The 22,509-nt window shown below is 45.0% G+C and overlaps 1 protein-coding gene across 2 annotated transcripts in view; it reads left to right on the top strand.

The window, feature by feature from the left end:
* The window catches only part of PPARG (peroxisome proliferator activated receptor gamma), an 80,718-nt gene that overhangs the window by 44,021 nt on the left and 14,188 nt on the right, over positions 1-22,509 (top strand). For both annotated transcript variants that reach the window (XM_054166600.1, XM_054166609.1), the window contains exons 2-5: positions 7,854-8,081; positions 11,505-11,674; positions 11,966-12,104; positions 19,003-19,202. In XM_054166600.1, coding sequence (XP_054022575.1) covers positions 7,854-8,081; positions 11,505-11,674; positions 11,966-12,104; positions 19,003-19,202 — 737 coding nt within the window. The remainder of the gene's footprint in view (positions 1-7,853; positions 8,082-11,504; positions 11,675-11,965; positions 12,105-19,002; positions 19,203-22,509) is intronic.

Genomic DNA, 22,509 nt, shown 5'->3' with positions numbered 1-22,509 from the left:
GTAACATTTCAAAGCTGAGAGGCTTTAACTATTTGGGGCTTTGAGGGCTCTGAGCAGCCTGATCTAGCACGAGGGGTCCGTGCCCATGGCAGGGGGGTTGAAACTCACAGGATCACAAGATGTTAGGGGTTGGAAGGGACCTCCAAAGATCAAGTCCAACCCCCCTGCCAGAGTAGGACCATAGAGTCTAGCACAGGTGACACAGGAACACATCCAGATGGGTCTTGAAAGTCTCCAGAGAAGGAGACTAGATGACCCTTGAGTTCCCTTCCAACCCTGACAATTCTGATTCTCTTTCTTTTTTTTTTCTTCCCTTCTGCTTTTCTGTAACTCCTATGAGGTTAGGATGTTCTGGTTGCTTCATTAAATACCTCTAGGGTCATATTTTGGTAGTTTTGTCTGGAAAGAGTGTGTCTAGAATGTAGTGCAACAGGCCTTTCAGGTTAACTGAGCACAGGTAGTGTTTATGGTAAAGAGCAGCCTGTGATCCAAGATGTTTTTCATACCATGCTAATCTCTTCTGCTCTATTTTATGCTTTCCTAAGATGCAAAACACCCTGAACAACTCCTTAGGAACTGGAAATCAACTCAATTTGCAATTGCTACTTGGAGGGTGTAACTTAATGATCGTGAGAGGGCTCACAATCAGCACCAGGTTAACTAACTGTAAGCCCTCGCAGTTGAATCAGATGAGCTCATGTGCCACCTTTAATTTCCTTGCAGATAATAGTTAGCAGTTGGCTACAGGAGATCAAATGCAGCTGAAGGGAGTTGCAACAATTAGTTTGCTATCTCAGTGCTTTAATGTTATCTCCAGAGCATTCTCTTTTTCACTGCTGCTCTTTTTGATGATTAGATGTGAGAGCACATTCATCGGACTTCACGTGAATAACATCTCTGCTCCTACTCTGCACAGCCTGGTGCTGGCTGAGAATGATTTTTGCCCACAAAAATACCTTTTCTTTTTTTTTTAACCAATGGGGGTGATGTTTTTATTACCTGGATCTCCTAAGACCCTCTGTGAGTTTTGGGAAAGAATTCTGGAGTAGCCCTATTGATTGTAGTGGTGCTTTGAATGTTTTAATGTTTTAGTGTTTGGGGTGGGTTGTTTAAAAGGCATGAGAAGGCTGCAATGAAATATTACTTTTTCAGGGGGAAATGATTAATTGATCATTTAGGTAGAGGGAAAATAGAAAGTACACATGCAGAAATCAAGGAGCAAAATAGAAATATCTGCAAACTAACTATTAAACAGAGGGGAGCAGTTTACACCTTTTAGTTTTTAATAATGGAAGAATAAAATTGGCACAGAAATACTACATGGATGTCATTGTGCCCCTGTACTCAGCACTGGTTAGGCCACACCTTGAGTCCTGTGTCCAGTTCTGGGCCCCTCAGTTTAAGAAGGACATTGAGACACTTGACCGTGTCCAGAGAAGGGCAATGAGGTTGGGGAGGGGTCTGGAGCACAGCCCTGTGAGGAGAGGCTGAGGGAGCTGGGGTTGCTTAGCCTGGAGAAGAGGAGGCTCAGGGGAGACCTCATTGCTCTCTCCAGCTCCCTGAAGGGAGGTTGTAGCCAGGTGGGGGTTGGTCTCTTCTCCCAGGCAACCAGCACCAGAACAAGAGGACACAGTCTCAAGCTGTGCCAGGGGAAGCTTAGACTGGAGGTGAGGAGAAAGTTCTTCACAGAGAGAGTTGTTAGTCATTGGGATGTGCTGCCCAGGGAGGTGGTGGAGTCACCATCCCTGGAGGTGTTCAAGAGGGGATTAGACATGGAACTTGAAGCCATGGTTTAGTAGTCATGAGGTGTTGGGTGACAGGTTGGACTTGATGATCTTTGAGGTCTTTTCCAACCTTATTGATTCTATGATTCTATGAAAACCTTTTATGATATAAATTACTCAGAACAGTAAAAGTCAGTTTGTTTCCAGTGTTACCAGCCAATGTTATTAAGTTGAAGAGGTTATCTGTAATTTGACTAAGAGCAGTCATATGTGAAGGCCCAAACTTCACAGCTGCTGAGGAAATACTTGGATTTCAACACTCAAAACCTGAGCAAATTCTCTTAATTCAAAAGTTTCTTCTGAAGAATACTATCAGGGTATCATTGGTGCCTAGCTGTTTTTATTGCACAAAGAAATGCTCTAATATGCATCTTGTCACCCAGAAAGAGAGGAAGGAAGCACACAACAGCTGCCTTGTGATTGATTTGACCTTAGATATTCTTGCAGCACGGAATCTATCACACTGACATCTTCAAGATTGCTTTGAAATCCTGGCAGCCCTGCAAAATAGCTATGGATTGGTGTATCTGTATACAAGGTCACATTGCTGCTTTGGGTTTTTTCCAACCAGCCAAATCAGAAATGTGTGCAGAATGAGAGAAAGTTAAATATTTTAGGCCTTCTGTGAGCATGAAATGCAGGAGGTAGATAATCCTTTACCACAGATATCATAGCAAGCAATAGAAATAGAATCCTTACAGCAGGGAAAGCACAGAATTTGTTTTGTCTTGTACAGCAATGAGGAAAACCAAGATTAGGCAGAAAAAGGCAGGTTCTCCATATCTTCCCCACATAGACAGACACAGATTTATAACCATCTGCAGTACTGGCTCCACCTCTGGGCTCTCCAGTTCAAGAGAGACAAGGACTGCTGGGGAGAATCCAGCAGAGGGACTGGAGTCCATGCTGAGAGGCTTGGAGCATCTCTGTGAGAAGGAAAGGCTGAGAGCCCTGGGGCTGCTGAGCCTGGAGAAGAGCAGCCCCAGAGGGGATCTGAGCAATGCTGAGTAGGAGCTAAATGGCAGGGTGCAAGAAGATGGGGCCAGCCTGTTCTCAGTGGTGCCCAGTGACAGGTCAAGTGGAAACTGGCACGAATCAGAACCCAGGCAGTTCCATCTGAACATGAGTACAAACTTCTTTGGTGCAAGCATGCTGGAGCCCTGGAGCAGGCTGCCCAGAGAGCTTGTGGAGTCTCTTTCTCTGGAGAGATTCCAAACCTGCCTGGACATTGTGATCCTGGGTGAGCTGCTGTGGGTGACTCTGCTTTTGCAGGGGGTTAGACTTGATGGTCTCCAGAGGTCCCTCCCAAGACCCACCATGCTGGGATTCTGACAGGCTGGGCAGATGGCCAGAGTCCAAGGGCATGAGATTTAACACATCCAAATGCCAGGTTCTACACATTGGCCACAACAACCCCATGCAGTGCTACAGGCTGGGGTCAGAGTGGCTGGAGAGCAGCCAGGCAGAAAGGGACCTGGGGGTACTGGTTGGCAGTAGGCTGAACATGAGCCAGCAGTGTGCCCAGGTGGCCAAGAAGGCCAATGGTATCCTGGCCTGTATCAGGAAGATTGTGGCCAGCAGGAACAGGGAAGTCATTGTGCCCTGTATTCAGCGCTGGTTAGGCCACACCTTGAGTCCTGTGTCCAGTTCTGGGCCCCTCAGTTTAGGAAAGATGTTGACTTGCTGGGAGGTGTCCAGAGAAGGGCAACAAAGATGGGGAGGGGTCTGGAGTACAGCCCTGTGGGGAGAGGCTGAGGGAGCTGGGGTTGCTTAGCCTGAAGAAGAGGAGGCTCAGGGGAGACCTTATTGCTCTCTACAACTGAAGGGAGGTTGTAGCCAGGAGGGGGTTGGTCTCTTCTCCCAGGCAAGCAGCACAAGAACAAGAGGACACAGCCTCAAGCTGTGCCAGGGGAGGTTTAGGCTGGATGTTAGGAAAAAATTCTTCATAGAGAGAGATATTGCCCATTGGAATGTGCTGCCCAGGGAGGTGGTGGAGTCACCATCCCCGGAGGTGTTTAGGAACAGACTGGATGAGGTGCTTGGTGCCATGGTTTAGTTGATTAGGTGGTGTTGGATGATAGGTTGGACACGATGATTTCGAAGGTCTCTTCCAACCTGGCTTATTCTATTCCATTCTAGTAACAGAAGCCTCTAGTTACAAACACCTGTGTGTATGTGCACCTGTACCATGGCTTTGCTAGATGCCTTTGTGGACCTCTTAGTCGAAATTATAACATAGAGAACATAATGATTTTGTGAAACGAAGGCATTTCTTTTGCAGTGGAATGGTTTAACAAAGGCTTTTTATCTTCCTGAAGATCAGAAGAACTGATACTGCCATTTGTTCAACGTTAACCTCTGGAAGGGGTGGAGTTTATATAGGCTTTTCTCAAAGGATTGTAAATGGGTGCCGATTCCAGCTTTTATTGCCTTAGAGCAGAAATATGAGTAGCATAAAATTGAATTACTTTGTGACCTGTGGCAGCTGATAGGTGCACCCACAGTCCCCTGGTTTTCTCCTCAGCCTAATCTTGGCATTTTTATATCCTTTATTCCCAGGGTGTTTAAGACCAAGCTGGATGAGGCTCTGGCCAGCCTGATCTAGTGTGAGGTGTCCCTGCCCATAGCAGGGGGGTTGGAACTAGATGAACCTTGTGGTCCCTTCCAACCCTGACTGATTCTGTGATTCTGTGAAGCAGGATGTCAGTGTATGTGAGGTGAACACATATGTATGTGAGGTGTATGTGAGGGTGCTTGGTTCCATGGTTTAGTTGATTAGGTGGTGTTGGATGATAGGTTGGACACGATGATCTTGAAGGTCTCTTCCAACCTGGTTTATTCTATTCTATTTAAGATCTTCATAGGGAAAAAACCCGACACAATTAACAAAGGAAAAAACAGCAATGTGTGAAGCACAGTTCCTCATATGAAGTGATAGTTACAGTGACAGATTTCTTTTGATTTATGTATTTTTATTTTGCTGCTTCTGCAGCATAATAAAAACCTAAAGCACCGTGCTCCTGGGCTAGAAGTAGTTCTGCCACGAATCACAGAATTGGTTCAGTTGGAAAAAACCTCTAAGATCATCAAGTCCAACCTTCAACTCAACACCACCATGGCCATTAAACCATGTCCCAAAGGGCCATTCCCACCAGTTTCTTGAACACCTCCAGGGATGGTGACTCCATCACCTCCCTGGACAGGCTGTTCCAAAGCCTGACCAAAACAGCTCTGGCTGAAACAGGTTAGCTGTGCTGAGGGCAAAAGCAGCAAGTTCCTACTTAGGCATAACTATAGCCTCTTATCATTTGGAATCTCTGCCTGGCAAGACAGGCCTCTGAACTTCAGTGATTATCTGAGTCTTTCTAGTGTAGCTGTGTTATAATTCAGGAGTTTCATAATAATCATCTTATGCCTAACCAAACTCTCCAAACCAACACAGACCTGACAAATCTCAGCAGGGTGGGGGTTGGAAAGGACCTCTGGAGATCTCCATTCTTTCTTTTGAGGTGTTCAAGAGGGTATTGGATCTGGCACTTGATGCCATGGTTTAGTAGTCATGAGGTCTTGGGTGACAGGTTGGACTTGATGATCTTTGAGGTCCACCAGGTGGGTCACCTGATCATAGAAGGAGATCAGGTTGGAGAGGCAGGACCTGCCCTTCCTAAATCCATGTTGGCTGGACCTGAGCCCTTGGCCGTCCTTCAGGTGCACAGTTATTGCTGCCAGGATAATCTGCTCCACCACTTTCCCCGGCACTGAGGTCAGGCTGACTGGCCTGGAGTTTCCAGGTTCCTCCATCCGACCCTTCTTGTGGATGGGGATCACATTGGCCAGCTTCCAGTCATCTGGGGCCTCACTGGTGAGCCAGGATTGGTGGAAAATGATGGAGAGTGGCTTGGCCAAGGTAGATCTTGCTTTCACTAAGGATAATATGAGGTTGTCTCATAGAATCATAGAATAGTCCAGGCCAAAAGGGATCTCCAAAGGTCATCTAGTCTGACATCCCCACAGTCAGCAGGGACATCCCCAACTAGATCAGATTGCCCAGGACCTCATTGAGCCTTACCTTCACTATCTCCAGGGAAGGGACCTCAGCCGCCTCCCTGGGCAGCCTGTTCCAGTGTTCCACCACGCTCATAGTAAAGAACTTCTTCCTGATATCCAACCTAAACTTGTCCTTCTCTAGTTTGAAGCCATTGCCCCTCATCCTTAAACACTGCTTGCTCTGCAGGACTCTATCAGTCATGTAGTAATAGGACTGGCAGCATGAAGGAGCTATAGGTTCCCCTTCTCCCCTTCCGCTTAGGCCAGCATGGTTGTTGTGCAGCACGGGGTAAAGCAGCATCTCTTGTTCCCACTGCAGTGAGAATTTCTTATCCAAAATTGAAGATTAACAAAGAAATCTTACAACCTCTGCTGTCAGTGCTCAAAGCAGAAGCACTGAAGGGTTGTGCTGTGAGTCCTAAAAGGTGGCTGAACAATGATGGCTTCCCTGAGGGGAGATAGAAATGGTTACAGTTCTATCTGCAGCAGAGTTGTGTTATTCACCTGTAGGCCTGTCAAAACAAAGAACGGCCTCAAAATTCTAGAGGAGGACCATTCCATTGTGTTCATTTTGCCACAGGAGCTGTGGCAGTGTGCCAGAGTAGTTTTGATTCAAAGTCGATCAAATCGAAGCTGCTGTTATCTAGAGGTTAAAGGCTACTTACTTGATTGGGTCTAAAGGCCAAACAAAACAGCCAAAGTGACCAAGTTGTTTCTGCTCCCTAACATCTACTCTATTTTTAGGTTAGAATGTTCTTTTCATAAATCATGGACAATTATAAAGCAGACCCTAGTTGCCAAACACTGTTTTACACTTGCTGCTATCATACAGACTTTGTCATAGCTGAAATATATCTAAAGCAAGGATGGTGCTTCAGTTTAATCTTATATCTTTGATTTGCTGAAGGCTTTTACAGGTTGAAGCTTTCTCTTTGTTTGCTGCTTTCAAGACTGCAGAAAGACATAGGGAGTTTGGAAGGTCACAAATCAGATTTCCTTGAGCCTTGGGTTTAGGACTCTGGGATGGAGCTTTTGATGGATTTGAATAGAATAGAATAGAATAGAATAGAATAGAATAGAATAGAATAGAATAGAATAGAATAGAATAGTGTAGAGTAGAGTAGAGTAGAGTAGAATAGAATAGAATAGAATAGACCAGGTTGGAAGAGACCTTCAAGATCATCGCGTCCAACCCATCAACCAATCCAACCCAACTAATCAACTAAACCATGGAAACCAAGCACCCCATTAAGTCTCCTCCTGAACACCTCCAGTGATGGTGACTCCACCACCTCCCCAGGCAGCCCATTCCAATGGCCAATCACTCTCTCTGTACAGGACTTCTTCCTAACAATGAGTACAGCTTTCAAATATTCTGGTTATTGGGGGGGAAACTCAGCATTATTTAATACCAACTATTTATTTATTTATTTACTTATTTTCTACCTTAATATAAGAATCTTCATGATTTTCAGGCACTTGGGAAGAATGATGGTTTAGAATTTGCAACAATTGATAAATTAACTGTGGGAGACTTCTATTTGAGATGCTGTTAAAGTCACTATTATCTGTCTGACAGGAAAAAAAAATGTCTTTTTCTGGTTAGGCTGCCTTAATTTCACTTCACTGAGGTTTTGGGGGGAGGTTTAATTACTTTCTTGCTTACTAAAGCATATAGAATCATAGAATGTTCCAGGCTGGAACGGACCTCCAAAGGTCATCCAGTCTGACCTCACTGCAGTCAGCAGGGACAGCAGGGAGGGAGTGGTAGAGAGCAACGAGGTCTCCCCTCAGCCTCCTCTTCTCCAGTATAAACACCCCCAGTTCCCTCAGCTACTCCTCATAAGACAGTGTTGCTATGCAGTCTAATGTGTTGCATGATGATGTACTCAAGCCTGTGCCTTCTTGTGAGTTTGCCTCTCGACCCTTTGAATGTGACCAAGTGGACTCCAGCTCGAGCTTGAACATGTTGACGAGGGACCCAGCTTCTTCTAAACTCTCTGTTTCTTTTTCTGTCCGCAGGGCTTACAATGGTTGATACAGAAATGCCGTTTTGGCCCATGAATTTTGGAATCAGCCCAGTGGACCTGTCTGCCATGGATGACCATGCACATTCCTTTGACATAAAGCCGTTCACCACTGTTGATTTTTCAAGCATTTCTTCACCTCACTACGAAGATGTTCCTCTGGCGAGAACGGATCAGACCAGCATTGATTACAAATATGATCTCAAGCTCCAGGATTGCCAAAGTATGCTTTGAATTCTCTCCAGTATTTCCCTTTGTGCTCAGATTTGCTCCAGTCTCTGGGAAGTGTTCTATCAGTGAAAGGACTTAAGAGGTAGTCAGATGTCTAAATGCTGGTGTCCTGTGTCATCTCTACAGGCTGGGATCGGAGTTACTGGAGAGCGGCCAAACAGAAAGGGACCGGGGGGTGGTGATTGACAGCTGGCTGAACATGAGCCAGCAGTGTGCCCAGGTGGCCAAGAAGGCCAATGGCATCCTGGCCTGCATCAGAAATAGTGTGGCCAGCAGGAGCAGGGAAGTCATTCTGCCCTGTACTCAGCACTGGTTAGGCCACACCTTGAGTCCTGTGTCCAGTTCTGGGCCCCTCAGTTTAAGAAGGACATTGAGACACTTGAATGTGTCCAGAGAAGGGCAACAAGGCTGGGGAGAGCCCTCAAGCACAGCCCTAAGAGAGGCTGAGGGAGCTGAGATTGTTTAGCCTGGAGAAGAGGAGGCTCAGGGGAGACCTCATTGCTGTCTACAGCTACCTGAAGGGAGGTTGTAAGCAGGTAGGGGTTGGTCTCTTCTCCCAGGCAAGCAGCATCAGAACAAGAGGACACAGTCTCAAGCTGTGCCAGGGGAAGTTTAGGCTGGAGGTGAGGAGAAAGTTCTTCACCGAGAGAGTTGTTGGCCATTGGGATATTCTGCCCAAGGAGGTAGTGGAGTCACCATCCCTGGAGGTGTTCAAGAGGGGATTAGACATGGAACTTGAAGCCATGGTTTAGTAGTCTTGAGGTCTTGGGTGATAGGTTGGACATGATGATCTTTGAGATCTTTTCCAACCTTATTGATTCTATGAGTCTATCAGAGATGCTTGCAAGATACTCTTGCAGGGCAGATAGGAAAGCTAGACTACATATAGCAGACATTCCCCTTTCCAGAGCAGCAGCTGAAGATTAGGTGAGGTATCATGAAGTGTCCAAAATGAGGTTAAACACTTTATGAGAGATGTGTACCACACCATTGATTTCTGAAACCTCCAATCTCCTCTTCATGATCTTGTGTGTAAATGGTCCTTTGAAGCTCGATGAACACAATGTAGAATAAATAGAATCAGAGAATTACAGAATCATTGAATGGTCTGGGCTGGAAGGGAAATTGAAGAATATCTAGATCAAACCCCCTGCCATAAGCAGGGATGCCTCCTACTAGAGCAGCTTGCTCAAGGCCCCATCCAACCTGGCTTTCAACATTTCCAGGCTTGGAGCCTCCCCAACTTTGCTGGGCAACCTGTTCCACTGCCTCCCCACTCTCATCACAGGGAAGAATTTCTTCCTAATGTTGAATCTAAATCTAGCTTAACATCCAGGCTAGTCTCTGAGACTGGCCTGGATGTTTAAAAATGCCCCAGCATATAATAGTATCTAATAATGAATATTGATTATAAATGACTGCCTAACAAACCGATGGAGTCAAAACACCGCCTGCTTCTGAGGCACAATGTTGGCATCATTCTTATCGGTGTTCCTAACGCAGGCATAACCTTGGAGCTTCATGGGTTGTTGCTATTATTTATATACTATGTTAAAATGCTGCTCTCTTGCCAGTCAGTTAAAAAAAAACACCAAAACAATCCCCCCCACACAAATTGCACAGAACTCTCCCTTTCGAGAAAGGAAGTGATGTCTTCTTAAGTAAGTTCCTGCTCCGAGTAGGAGTGTGAGGATCACTGTGGCTGGAAGCTTTTTAAAGATCCTCTTCACCAACATGGATCTGACCTCACTTTTGTTTGAAGTAATCTGTGCAGGAAGGCTTTCACTCAGGGAATTCTTGCTAGGGAATTTGTGGTATGCAGTTGTAGCTCTCCAGAGAAGCAGGTGCTGTGCGCACCTCTGAGCTGCTTAAGAAATAAAAGACATTTTCCAAGCTAAGAATTTTTTCCCTTTGTTTGAATCAGAAATGTTCCCAGCACTTAAATAACAAGCTAGAGAGTGCAGCAGAGTTGGAGTGGAATAAATCCTTTTTATCTGTACTTGCATAATTTCCCCACTTCTCTTTTATTTTCTTCCTAGTGTGTATAAGGAAGAAAACTTTGCCTAGTGTAACCGATCTGGGAAAGAAAAGTATTCATCTTATTGCAGCACTGCATCTGTTACATCACTCCTAAGGTGTGATCTGATGTAATATAATCACAGATTGCACTGGGTTGGAAGGGACCCTTCAAGCTCATCCTGCAGTGAGCAGGGGAACTTTCTTCTATGACCAGTTATGACTGATTTAAAGATACTTAGAATCATTGATTCTATAAGGATGGAAAAGACATCAGAGATCATCAAGTCCAACCTGTCACCCAACACCTCGTGACTAACCAAGCCATGGCTTCAAGTGCCACATCCAATCCCCTCTTGAACACCTCCAGGGATGGTGACTCCACCACCTCCCTGGGCAGCACATCCCAATGGCCAACAACTCTTTCCGTGGAGAACTTTCTCCTCACCTCCAGCCAAAACTTCCCCTGGCACATCTTGAGACTGTGTTCTCTTGTTCTGGTGCTGATTGCCTGGGAGATGAGACCAACCCCCACCTGGCTACAACCTCCCTTCAGGTAGTTGTAGACAGCAAGAAGGTCTCCCCTGAGCCTCCTCTTCTCCAGGCTAAGCAACCCCAGCTCCCTCAGCCTCTCCTCCCAGGGCTGTGCTCCAGAGCCCTCCCCAGCCTTGTTGCCCTTCTCCGGACACATTCAAGTGTCTCAGTGTCCTTCTTAAGTTGAGGGGCCCAGAACTGGACACGGTACTTATTTCGTTTAAGCTCGATTCTCTCATAATTAGAAACTCTCAGAAAAGAAAACATGTCTCTGAGCCACATCCAAAGCTGAACAGTGTTTCCCAGAAGAGAAATTTAATAATATATTATTGGATTATATATATTTTAAAGCAATGTCAGGCTGTGAGATTTGAGGCTGTTCAGCCTGGAGAAAAGGCAGCTCTGGGGAGACCTTATAGAGGCCTTCTAGTACCTGAAGCAGGCTACAGGAGAGCTAGGGAAGGACATTTTAACAAAGGGCACTACAGAGCTGAAAACTGAATCTCTAATGCACTTTCTCCTTCAGAATCCAGGCCAGGCTGGATGTGGCTCTGAGCAATCTGATCAAGTGTGAGGTGTCCCTGCCCATGGCAGGGGGGTTGGAACTGGATGATCCTTGAGGTCCCTTCCAACCCTAATGATTCTATGATTCTTCAAGGTTTTTGAGCCCACATGCTGCCAGTGAAACAGCTCTTTGCAGGTTACATCCCCTTACATCCTCTGTTTCAGGCTAGCTTTGTGTTAAGCAGCAGACTTATGAGCCCAGCTACGTTTGCTGTGATTGCTTGCGGTTATTCCTTGCTGTCTCTTCTATGTAGTTAATTGTACTGTGAGTTTATAATTTAAACCTTCTCTCTACACACAGGTGCAATCAAAATGGAGCCTCCTTCTCCCCCCTACTTCTCAGAAAAAGTTCAGCTGTACAACAAACCTCACGAGGAGTCTTCCAACTCCCTCATGGCTATCGAGTGCCGCGTGTGCGGGGACAAGGCCTCCGGCTTCCATTACGGCGTGCACGCGTGCGAGGGCTGCAAGGTGAGCTGGCACAACCTTCTGTGTGCTGAAGTAAGGTTTGATATTATTTGCATCTGAATGATCACTTGGCAAATGCAGAGATCTGTGCTTGCCTGGGAGAAGAGACCAACCCCCACCTGGCTACAACTTCCCTTCAGGTAGTTGTAGAGAGCAATGAGGTCTCCCCTGAGCCTCCTCTTCTCCAGGCTAAGCAACCCCAGCTCCCTCAGCCTCTCCTCATGGGGCTTGTGCTCCAGCCAAGATGCCATTAGCCTTCCATGCCACCTTTTACATGCTTTTGTGTTTCTCCAGGGCTTCTTTCGAAGAACCATCAGGTTAAAGCTAATTTATGACAGATGTGATCTGAACTGCCGCATCCACAAGAAGAGCAGAAACAAATGTCAGTACTGCAGGTTCCAGAAGTGCCTCGCCGTGGGGATGTCGCACAACGGTAAGTGCCCAGGGCAGATCTTGAACCAGTACTGCTTCAGCTGGAAAAATAACACCACACCAACCTGATCACTCAGTGTGCTGCTTGGACACCTAGAGCCTTCTGTTTCTTGACACTGGGCAGTTTGGAAACATGTAGCAGAGAGAGTGAGGTTAGGAGGCGATGCATACGATTGGAGATTGCTTTCAATATCAAAATGCAGTGGGTTGAAATTACACACACACACACACACACACAAAATAAAATTGCCAGGCCAGCTCAATTGGAAAGCAAATGAAGCTCTATCTACAAGCAGAACTACCATCTAGAAATGTGAAATGCAGTGAATATGTACCAAAGATACAATAGTTACATAGATGTACAATTTATAAACAACACAAGAACTCCCCTGGGCAAAACCAAGGGGTTACCAACAGCTTCTCCCTCTACCCCCTAGACAAGGGGAAAAGAAAGAGGAGAGAAGCAAAGAGTAGCTTGTTAGTACTTAGCCACCACAAAGAAAGGCAGCCAAGGTCAGCACGCCAGCAGAAGCAACCAGCTGGTATCTGCCAGAGTGATGAAGCCAAAAAGAGGGGAAAATAGTTTATGCAACTAATTTTATGTTAGTCATCAGACCAATGGGATCATTTAGGCCTTGTCATTATTTTTCTTTTGCATCCAATGGCAATTTATTTACACTCTACCACTTTTCTACTCAAGACCTGTGGAAAATTTCCTAGGCATCAGCCTAAAACTGCCACACAAAATCAGACAGGCAGAGATCTGCACTTATCAGTACAATCCACACTATATAAGTTGGTTTTACTCTCCATCATTCTTGGTCGTGACACTGTTGCTTGCTCTTCCTGCCCCATACTCCTACTGTTACTGTTATTTTTCAGTTCATTGTCTTATTTTCTGGCAAGGCTCTTTTCCATGCTGTAGCTCCCTTTTCCTGTAAGCAGAAAACTCAACTTTAACTATGAAAAATGGACTAGGGAAGTTTGCTGAAACTTTGTGAATATTAACCCCTTGAATGTGATGCATGGGCTGTTAGCATCACTAGTTGACACCTCCTCAACCTAGAACACAATATACTTTAATGACTGGGCCAGACCTTGTACTGTTTTAAAACCAACCTGTCCTCCTTCCTAGGATACTCACATCTGGGCATAGATTGCAATGTGTGGTAAGTAGGAGCGTAGTGTTCCTTAGCATGCTCATTCAGCTCTCAGCCTCTCATCATATAGTGTGTCTAGCTGTGATTCCTGTGTAATATGCACTGTCTTGCCCCCTCCACCATCCAGAGGTGATGCCCCTTCCCATCTGTGAACCGTTGGCAGCATTTCCATCTTGAATATGTTGTAATCTTAGATTGCAACGGTGGTGTGTGGTTCTGTGATTGCCTTCTGCACAGCAGGTGAGCAGACAGCACTGAGCAGATCACGCTGCTCCTGTCTTGCCCAGCACCTAGAAGCAAGTCCCTCCTGAACTTTCAATTTCATGTCTCAGTTCCTCTGGAAATGCTTCACAAATATTTGGACAGAAAGACCCTAATGAAGATTTTTATTTTTCTTTGCTGCTGCCTTGCTTTGGCAAAGCAGAGTGAAAACAGGATTTAAATGTCATAACAGAGAGACTTATGTAATTTTTAGGGTAAAGAATTGCAAACATGACTGGGAAAATAATGTCTTTGTGGTTGTTATTTTTTTTTTTTAGAACATTCATTATTTTCAATATAAAAAGGGGGGGGGGGGGGGGGGGGGGGGGGGGGGGAGGGAAAGGAGTGCAGAGTCCCCAAGAGGAAAATTCAACTGTGGTTTGCAAAGTTAATACATGAACTGAATGTAAATTGCTCTGGGAAATATTTCCCTCATAGAAAATATGGTTTTCAAGTTCCTGGGATGCAGCAGCAACACTTAAAAATAAATCTAATTCTGCAATGCTACTGTGGGCATTTTAATAGCAATTCAGGAGGCTTTATTAATATTCTTTTCAAGGTGCATGCCAAATTCTCTCATAACTTAGCAACACTGCTCCAAATTAGGTCAATGGGAACCATGTGCAGCTCTGTCGAGAAGGGGAAAGCCAAGACTGTTCTCTCTGGCTTAGTAACACAAAGGGCCCAAGAAATATTCTTTACATTAACATTTCACCTGCCATGTCTTCCTGCTCAGCCACTGCCAGGGCAGAGGATGAAGGAGCATGCAGAGAAGAGCAACAGTCAGTGGCACTGAGACACGTTTCTATATTACATCTACCGGTTAAAGTTTGCCCATTTGAGTACTGAAACTTAAACTGTTGGAATCAGAATGTGGATTCTTTGTGCCTGAAGGTTCCAATCCATGGCTGCCCTTGCACAGATACACAAACAGGCACTTACAAAACCAGGGGATGCAGGGAGACACTTAGCAGCTACAGCCACATTTTTTCACATATAAATGCTACATACCACTTGGGTGAAGGTTAAAAAAGACAGTAGTGTTCTCATGCTTCAAATATTGTTTTCCTTTCCTTCTCTAGCCACAGAGCTCTTCTGCTCTTAACCCTTAGTTGCTCAGACTGTATTCTGATGTACCACAAAGCAGAGGATTTCATAGAATCAAAGCACGATTTTGTGTTGGAAAGGACCTTGAAGAACATCTAGTTCCTACCCCCTGCTATGGGCAAGGGATATCTTCTACAAGACCAGATTGGAAAATCCCTCTGAGATTGATTCCAACCTTCAACCTAACACTACTGTGGCCATTAAACCATGTCCAGAAATGCCACATCTACCACCAGGGAAGATGACTCCAGCACCTCCCTGGGCAGCCTGTTCCAATGTCTGACCACACTTGCAGGAAAGAAATTTTTCCAAATCTCCAACCTAAACCTCCCCTGGCACAATTTCAGGCCATTTCCTCTTGGTCTATTGCCTGATACTAAGGAAAAGAGACCAAGCCCCAACTCACTGCAACCTTGGGAGCTGTAGAGAGCAATGATGTTTCCCCTCAGCCTTCTCTTCTTCAGACTAAACAACCCCAGCTTCCTCAGTTGTTCCTCACCAGAACTGTTCTGCAGATCCTTTGCAATCTCTGTTGCTCTTCTCTCAACACACTGCAGCACCTCCGTGTCCTTCTTGTAGTGAGGGACCCAAAACTGAACCCAGGGTTTGAGATGCAAGCTCACCAATGCCAAGTACAGGGGCAAAAACACTGGTCCTGCTGGTCACAATAAGATCTCATTTCCTTTCTTAGTGAAGTTAATTCATCTGTGTAGAAGACATTTTAGTCCTATCTGCTACCTGCAGACTCTGTTAATATTAGTGAGAGCCAGAGGTGTGAGCTAAGGGCTGGCAACCATGCATCCATGGGTTGTTCAACCAAGGATGGGCGCTTCATGCCAGCAAGAGATAACCTCCCACCAACCCCCCCATACAGCTCTGATTAGCTAATCACTTAGTGCAGTCTGAGATAACAACAGGGAGTTTGGCCTGGTTTGACATGGATGTCATAGCTCTCTATGCTAGGAGTCAGCTTCCTTTCTTCCAGCTAGCTCAGTTCTGAATGCAGCATGCAAGCATTCAAGAACCGGAATAAATGCCTGTAGCCCAGTTTACCATCTAACAACACACCTGCTCATTTTCTTTCAAAGGAAGCTTGGTATTCTAAGGCTTCCTTATAATTCTGTGTCACATTTGGTAGCAGTGCTTCTGGAAGAGAGGAGATTTGGACTGGAGACTAGGAAGAAATTCTTTCCAGTGAGGATGTTGAAACACTGGAACAGGCTGCCCCAGCAAGGTGGTGGATTCTATGGTTCTATTCTGTGATGGTTATTTTTTTCCACTGATGAAGCTGCTGCTGAATGCACACTTGAGAAGGGGACAGATTAATCAAACACAATTCCTGTGAACCTGAAAACCAAATGTGGTGAAGAACATAACAGCTCTTAATGAAAATATGAATTTAAGAAATGTCTAGCTGCACTGCTCCACAGGGACTTCTAATTAACCTTTAAGATTTTATAGTAGCTATATTATTATTTTAAACACTTTCTTGACCCCCTGTTTGGTTATATGCCCCTGCAACAACTTCTTACAATGTGCATGTAACAATGTTTTAACTTTATTATGCTGCCAACAGTTTGATTCTCTTCTTTTTTATTGAAAAAGTCCAGCTCTGGGAAGACCTCAGAGCTGCATTTCAATACCTACAGGAAGGCTGGGGAGGCATTGTTTAGAAGGGCTTGTGGTGGTAGGACAGAAGGTAATAGTTTGAAACTGAAGCAGGGGAGATATAGAATAGAATAGAATAGAATAGAATAGAATAGAATAGAATAGAATAGAATAGAATAGAATAGAATAGAATAGAATAGACCAGGTTGGAAGAGACCTTCGAGATCATCATGTCCAACCTATCATCCAACACCACCCAATCAACTAAACCATGGCACCAAGCATCCTGTCAAGCCTCGCCCTGAACACCCCCAGCGACGGCGACCCCACCACCTCCTCTGGCAGCCCATTCCAGTGGGCAATCACTCTCTCTGTGTAAAACTTCCTCCTAACCTAAGGTTGGACATTAGAGGAAATTCCTCGCAGTGAAGGTGCTGAAAAGCAGGTTGCCCAGGGATGTGTTGGAAGCACCATCCCTGGAGACATTTAAGATGAGACTTGCTATGGCCTTGGGCAGCCTGATCCGGTTGGAGGTGTCCCCACTGACTGCAGGGGGGTTGGACAAGATGACTTCCAAGGGTCCCTTCCAACCCAATGTAGTCCATGAGCTTGTGAGTATCTAAAGGAATTTCCTTTCAGGATGCTTTCTATTCTGACATGTTACTCTAAGAATACCCAAGCAAGCACCATTCAGAGAGTGAGTTTGCTGAAGGAGGAATGTAGCACAGTGGTAAAATTAAACCACCTTGCTTCTACAGCCATGAAATGAGAGAACTGATCAATAAATAGAATAGGTGACAAACCAGGGTTATGATGTTTTCTGGCACAGTCATTTCCTCTTGAGCTAAAGTGTTGTTTTTGTCTGTCAGCATGCTGCAAGCAAACTCATAAAAAGAGAGTGGCTGGTCGTTTCCAAAACACACACCCCTAGGATAATAGTTCATAGGTATGACTTTAACAGCCCTTTTACTTCATCCAGGGAAAACATTTGTAGTATTTCTGTTTCCTCCTGAGACCAAAATAACAAACCTTCACACCTTCCATCAGGTTTTTGTTTGGATGTTCTTTCATTCTGGTTTGCTTTCATTACAAGATCAGTTCTGCTTACTGAAATACCCCATGAGAAATCAGCCTTGATCTTGATGGCTCATTTGAAACAAGTTCCCAGTCAATCTCCATATGAATCATAGAATCATAGAATGGTTTGGGTTGGAAGGGACCTTAAAGGTCAGCTAGTTCCAATCGCCCCTGCTATGGGACAGGGACAACTTCCACTACACCAGCTTGCTTAAAGCCTCATCCTTCTGGCCTTGAACAGAGAGAGGCCATCCACAACTTCCCTGGGCAACCTGTGTTACCAGAGATTTGTTGAATGGTTTAGGTTGGAAGGGACCTTAAATGTCATCTAGCTCCAAACCCCCTGCCACAGGCAAGGACACCTTCAAGGTTACTCAAGGCCTTGTCCAACCTGGCCTTCAACACCTCCAGGGAAGGGACATCCAAAACTTCCCTGGGCAACCTGTTCCAGTGCCTCACCACCCTCACTGGAAATAATTTCTTCCTACTCTCCAGTCTCAATCTCCCCTCTTCTGGCCCAAAGCCATCCCCCCTCATGACTACAAGCCCTTGTAAAAAGACCCTCCACAGCTTTCTTGTAGGCTCCCTTCAGGTACTGGAAGGCTGCTCTAAGGTCTCCCTGGTGTCTTGGATAGTGAGTACATAGGTATAAAAGCCGTTTCACAGCCTGGTACTGAGCATATGGGAGATCAATGCCTGAAGAAGAGGAGGCTCAGGGGAGACCTTCTTGCTGTCTACAACTACCTGAAGGGAGGTTGTAGCCAGCTGGGAGTTGGTCTCTTCTCCCAGACAACCACCACCAGAACAAGAGGACACAGTCTCAAGCTGTGCCAGGGGAGGTTTAGGCTGGAGGTGAGGAGAAAGTTCTTCAGAGAGAGTTGTTAGCCATTGGAATGTGCTGCCCAGGGAGGTGGTGGTGTTACCATCCCTGGAGGCATTCAAGAAGGGATTGGATGTGGCACTTGGAACCGTGGCTTTGTTAGTCATGAGGTGTTGGGTGACAGGTTGGACTTGATGATCTCTGAGGTCTTTTCCAACCTTATTGATTCTATAATTCTATGATCCAACTAGGCAGAACTATTTCCTGTTCTTCCATAGAGTCATCGCAAAGAACTCAACCTTTTCTGGCTTTTTTATTCCCAACACAACCTTCTTTCTCATTCCTTTATTCCTCTGGTATCATTTTCTAGCACTTGGTACATTAAATTCTGTTGAACTATTTAGGAATTTATTCCTGCAGGGCACGTAGGTATTTTGTTTCCAAACAAATGAAGAAGCTGAGATCCATATGGTAATGTGCCCAGAACAACAGGAGACCAAAAGGTGGTTCCTCCCCTAAGCATTTTAATATCTTCAAGATTCTTTACATTTTATTTAGCTTGGAGTGGGTTTCACCAACTCTGTCAGGTGAGCTGACAACAGGTTTGCATTTCTAAGCAAGATCTGTAATCCAGCCGTTGGGGCACACAGATTTTTCTCTCTGGGATTTGTTTGTTTACATTTCTTTCAAGCACTTCAGCTGGTTTGCCTATGTTACTGGAGGAAACCATCTTTTGCTGGCTTGCCTAAACACTCTTCTAGTCAGCACTTCAAGATCTCCTAACAAAAGGTGACATAACGAGCCACTCAAAGTCACTTCTTCTAGGTGCAACTGTAGCTGTAGTAATTGCTTGTCATCTTCTTCAGCCATCAGGTTTGGGCGAATGCCACAAGCGGAGAAGGAGAAGCTCTTGGCAGAGATTTCCAGCGACATCGACCAGTTAAACCCCGAATCTGCTGATCTGCGAGCGCTCGCCAAGCATTTGTATGACTCATACATAAAGTCCTTCCCTCTGACCAAAGCCAAGGCGAGGGCAATCTTGACAGGAAAGACGACAGACAAATCAGTTAGTTCCCTCCGTTGTTTTTGTTGGGGTTTCTTTCTCTTTCTTTCCTTCTTTCTCTTTCTTTCTTTCTCTTTCTCTCTTTCTCTTTCTCTCTTTCTTTCTGTTTCTCTCTCTTTCTTTTCTCTTTTTTTCTCTTTCTTTCTTTCTCTTTGTTTCTCTGTTTCTCTTCCTTTCTTTCTCTTCCTTTCTTTCTTTCTCTTTTCTGCTCTTCCTTTCTCTTCCTTTCTCTTCCTTTCCCTTCCTTTCTCTTCCTTTCTCTTCCTTTCTCTTTTTCGCTTTCTTTCTCTTTCTTTCTCTTTTATTTTCCTTCTCTTTCTTTCTCTTCCTCCCTTCCTTTCTCCTTTCCTCCCTTCCTTTCTCCATTCTTCCCTTCCTTTCCTCTTTCCTCCCTTCCTTTCTTCATTCCTCCCTTCCTTTCTTCTTTCCTCCCTTCCTTTCTTCTTTCCTCCCTTCCTTTCTTTTTCTTCCTCCCTTCCTTTCTTTCTCTTCCTCCCTTCCTTTCTTTCTCTTCCTCCCTTCCTTTCTCTCTCTTCCTCCCTTCCTTTCTTTCTCTTCCTCCCTCCCTCTCTTCTTTCCTCCCTTCCTTTCTTCTTTCCTCCCTTCCTTTCTTCAACTAAAATATTGACAACACATCTTCCTTTTTTTTCTTCTTCTTTTTTTCGTTTAACAAAAGAAAAGTGGGGGAGGGGGGAAGGCAACTTTGTTGTTGGCAGTTCCATATTTCAAGCTGTGTCTGAAACACAGGAAATGTTTTCAGATAGGATAAGTAAACATCATTTGAAAAAACGCCAAGTTCACCTAATAAAATAGTTGAAACCAGTACAAGAATTTGAAGGTCATCTTAACCTTTTTGTATTCTCTGATCCACTCTTCCCATTTTCCTTCTCCTTCACCAAAGGTTATCTTCCACACTATCTGTTTAAGATGACCATCTAGCTGTCAGGAATGGGTTGCTGTGTTATTCAAGCAGCTGTTGCCATGCCATATCATCACAGCACGTTGTCAGTGTCAGCTGCACCCCCCAAAATCCTCTTCTTCGTACCCTAACTGTGATATTTATTCTCATGGTGCCCTGATGACTTCCTGCATTTCATTGGGCTTTCCTGAATCAGATAACTGCATTTGGTCACCAAAAAAAAATAATGATAGAGACAGTTTCTGAAGCGAATCACTGTGATATATTTAGTGTTACAAGTGCCATTGAATCAGAAGGATCTCTTAAGACATCATTCCTTTATTGTGTTATTGTTTCCAGTTGCTAATCATTTCTTTCATTTTAAGTAGAAGCACAAAGGTATTTAAGCAGCAAAAACATTGCCACTATGAGGTCAATTTTTAAGTCTGTGGGTTTCTCGGTAGATTTTTGGGGTTGTGGTTCAGTTTGGGGGTTTTTTTAATTGTTGTTGTTCGTTGGTTGTTTTGGTGCTGGGTGTTTTTCCTTAAATAATCATAGAATCATATTTGTCAGGGTTGGAAGGGACCTCAAGGATCAGCCAGTTCCAAGCCCCCTGGCATGGGCAGGGACACCTCACACTACAGCAGGTTGCTCACAGCCACATCCAGCCTGGCCTTAAAAGCCTCCAGGGATGAGGCTTCCAACACCTCCCTGGGCAACCTATGCCAGTGTCTCACCACCCTCGTGGGGAACAACTTCTTCCTAACATCCAATATGAATCTACCCACTTCTATTTTTTTTCCCATTCTTGGCAGTCCTTTCACTCCCTGACACCCTCAAAAGTCCCTCCCCAGCTTTCTTGTAGCCCCCTTCAGATACTGGAAGGCCACAAGAAGGTCTCCTCAGAACCATCTCCACTCCAGACTGAATAGCCCAAACTCTCTCAGTCTATCTCCATAGGAGTGGAGCTCCAGCCCTCTGATCATCCTCGTGTTCCAGCACCTCCAGATCCTTCCTGTAATAGAGGCTCCAGAACTGGACACAGTGCTCCAGGTGGGGTCTCACCAGAGCAGAGTAGAGGGGAAGAATCACCACCCTTGAGGTGATGGCTACAGTTTCTATGTTACTTGAACTCCAGGGCACTTTGTGCTCTGGAACATCAAACTGTGAGCCTGGATTAAATGACATGTCCTTTTTCAATTGCTGTGTTATCTGCTCTAACTGGAAATTATTGGATATGCTAAGTGGAGTGTGTCAAAACTCCAACAACTATCTCCTCTTCTGGGATACAAAGTGCTCATTTGACATAGTATCATAGTATCAGTCACAAGGATCATCCAGTTCCAACCCCCCTGCCATGGGCAGGGACACCCCACACTAGAGCAGGCTGGCCAGAGCCTCATCCAGCCTGGGCTTAAACACCTCCAGGGACAGCACCCCAACCACCTCCCTGGACAACCCATTCCAGGGCTTCACCACTCTCATGGGGAAGAACTTCCTTCACCACTCTCATTCCAGGGCTTCACCACTCTCATGGGGAAGAACTTCCTCCTCACATCCAGCCTGAATCTCCCTACCTCCAGCTTCATTCCATTCCCCCTAGTCCTATCACTACCTGAGAAGTCCCTCCCCAGCCTTCTTGTAGGCTCCCTTCAGATACTGGAAGGCCACAATTAGGTCACCTCAGAGCCTTCTCTTCTCCAGACTGAACAGCCTCAACTCTTTCAGTCTGTCCTCATAAGAAAGATGTTCCAGCCCTCTGCTCATCCTCGTGGCCCTTCTCTGGACACCTTCCAGCACCTCCAGATCCCTCTTGTAATAGGGATAAGACATAAGATTCTACTCACTAAGTTCTCCCAAATCCTTATAGCCAAAATTTCATCAGGTAAATTCAAGAAACCCTCACTTAAATGCTGCTTTAATACCAGGATCCCTGCCTGCCTATTCTGAAACAAATTGTTTCCAGATTCCAAGAAATGTTTTCCTGGCACTACTTTTTTTCTAATCACCTTTCAAAATTGATTTATTCCAGTTGAGTTTATTTCACAGTCAGGCTCATTCTTGTGTTCTGCATTGTGCTGCTGCCATTCCTGTCATCATATTTGTGGCTTGGGGTTTTTTTTTCCCCCTTTCCCATAGGCAGGTTATTTGAGTTGAAATAGATCCTGACTTGGTTATTTTTGAAGGAAATATCAGCAAAAGGTTAAATTTAGCAGAAAAATCCAATAATGTTGACATTAATTGCAGTCTTTTCTGGGAGAATAGGACTTGAAAGGAACGTGACAGTATGTGGAGTAATCAAAGTGGGACTGTAATCAAAACAAGAGTTATATCATCCGATGTGCCAACAGGTCACTGAACACTCATTAGATTCTGGTTTAAACAAGCCCTTAAAATTAAGGTAAAAGGAGC

The sequence above is a fragment of the Dryobates pubescens genome, chromosome 1 (genome assembly GCF_014839835.1).
Source record: "Dryobates pubescens isolate bDryPub1 chromosome 1, bDryPub1.pri, whole genome shotgun sequence".
In the NCBI taxonomy this organism is placed as follows: domain Eukaryota; kingdom Metazoa; phylum Chordata; class Aves; order Piciformes; family Picidae; genus Dryobates; species Dryobates pubescens.
This window is presented reverse-complemented; position numbering and strand designations above follow the sequence as displayed.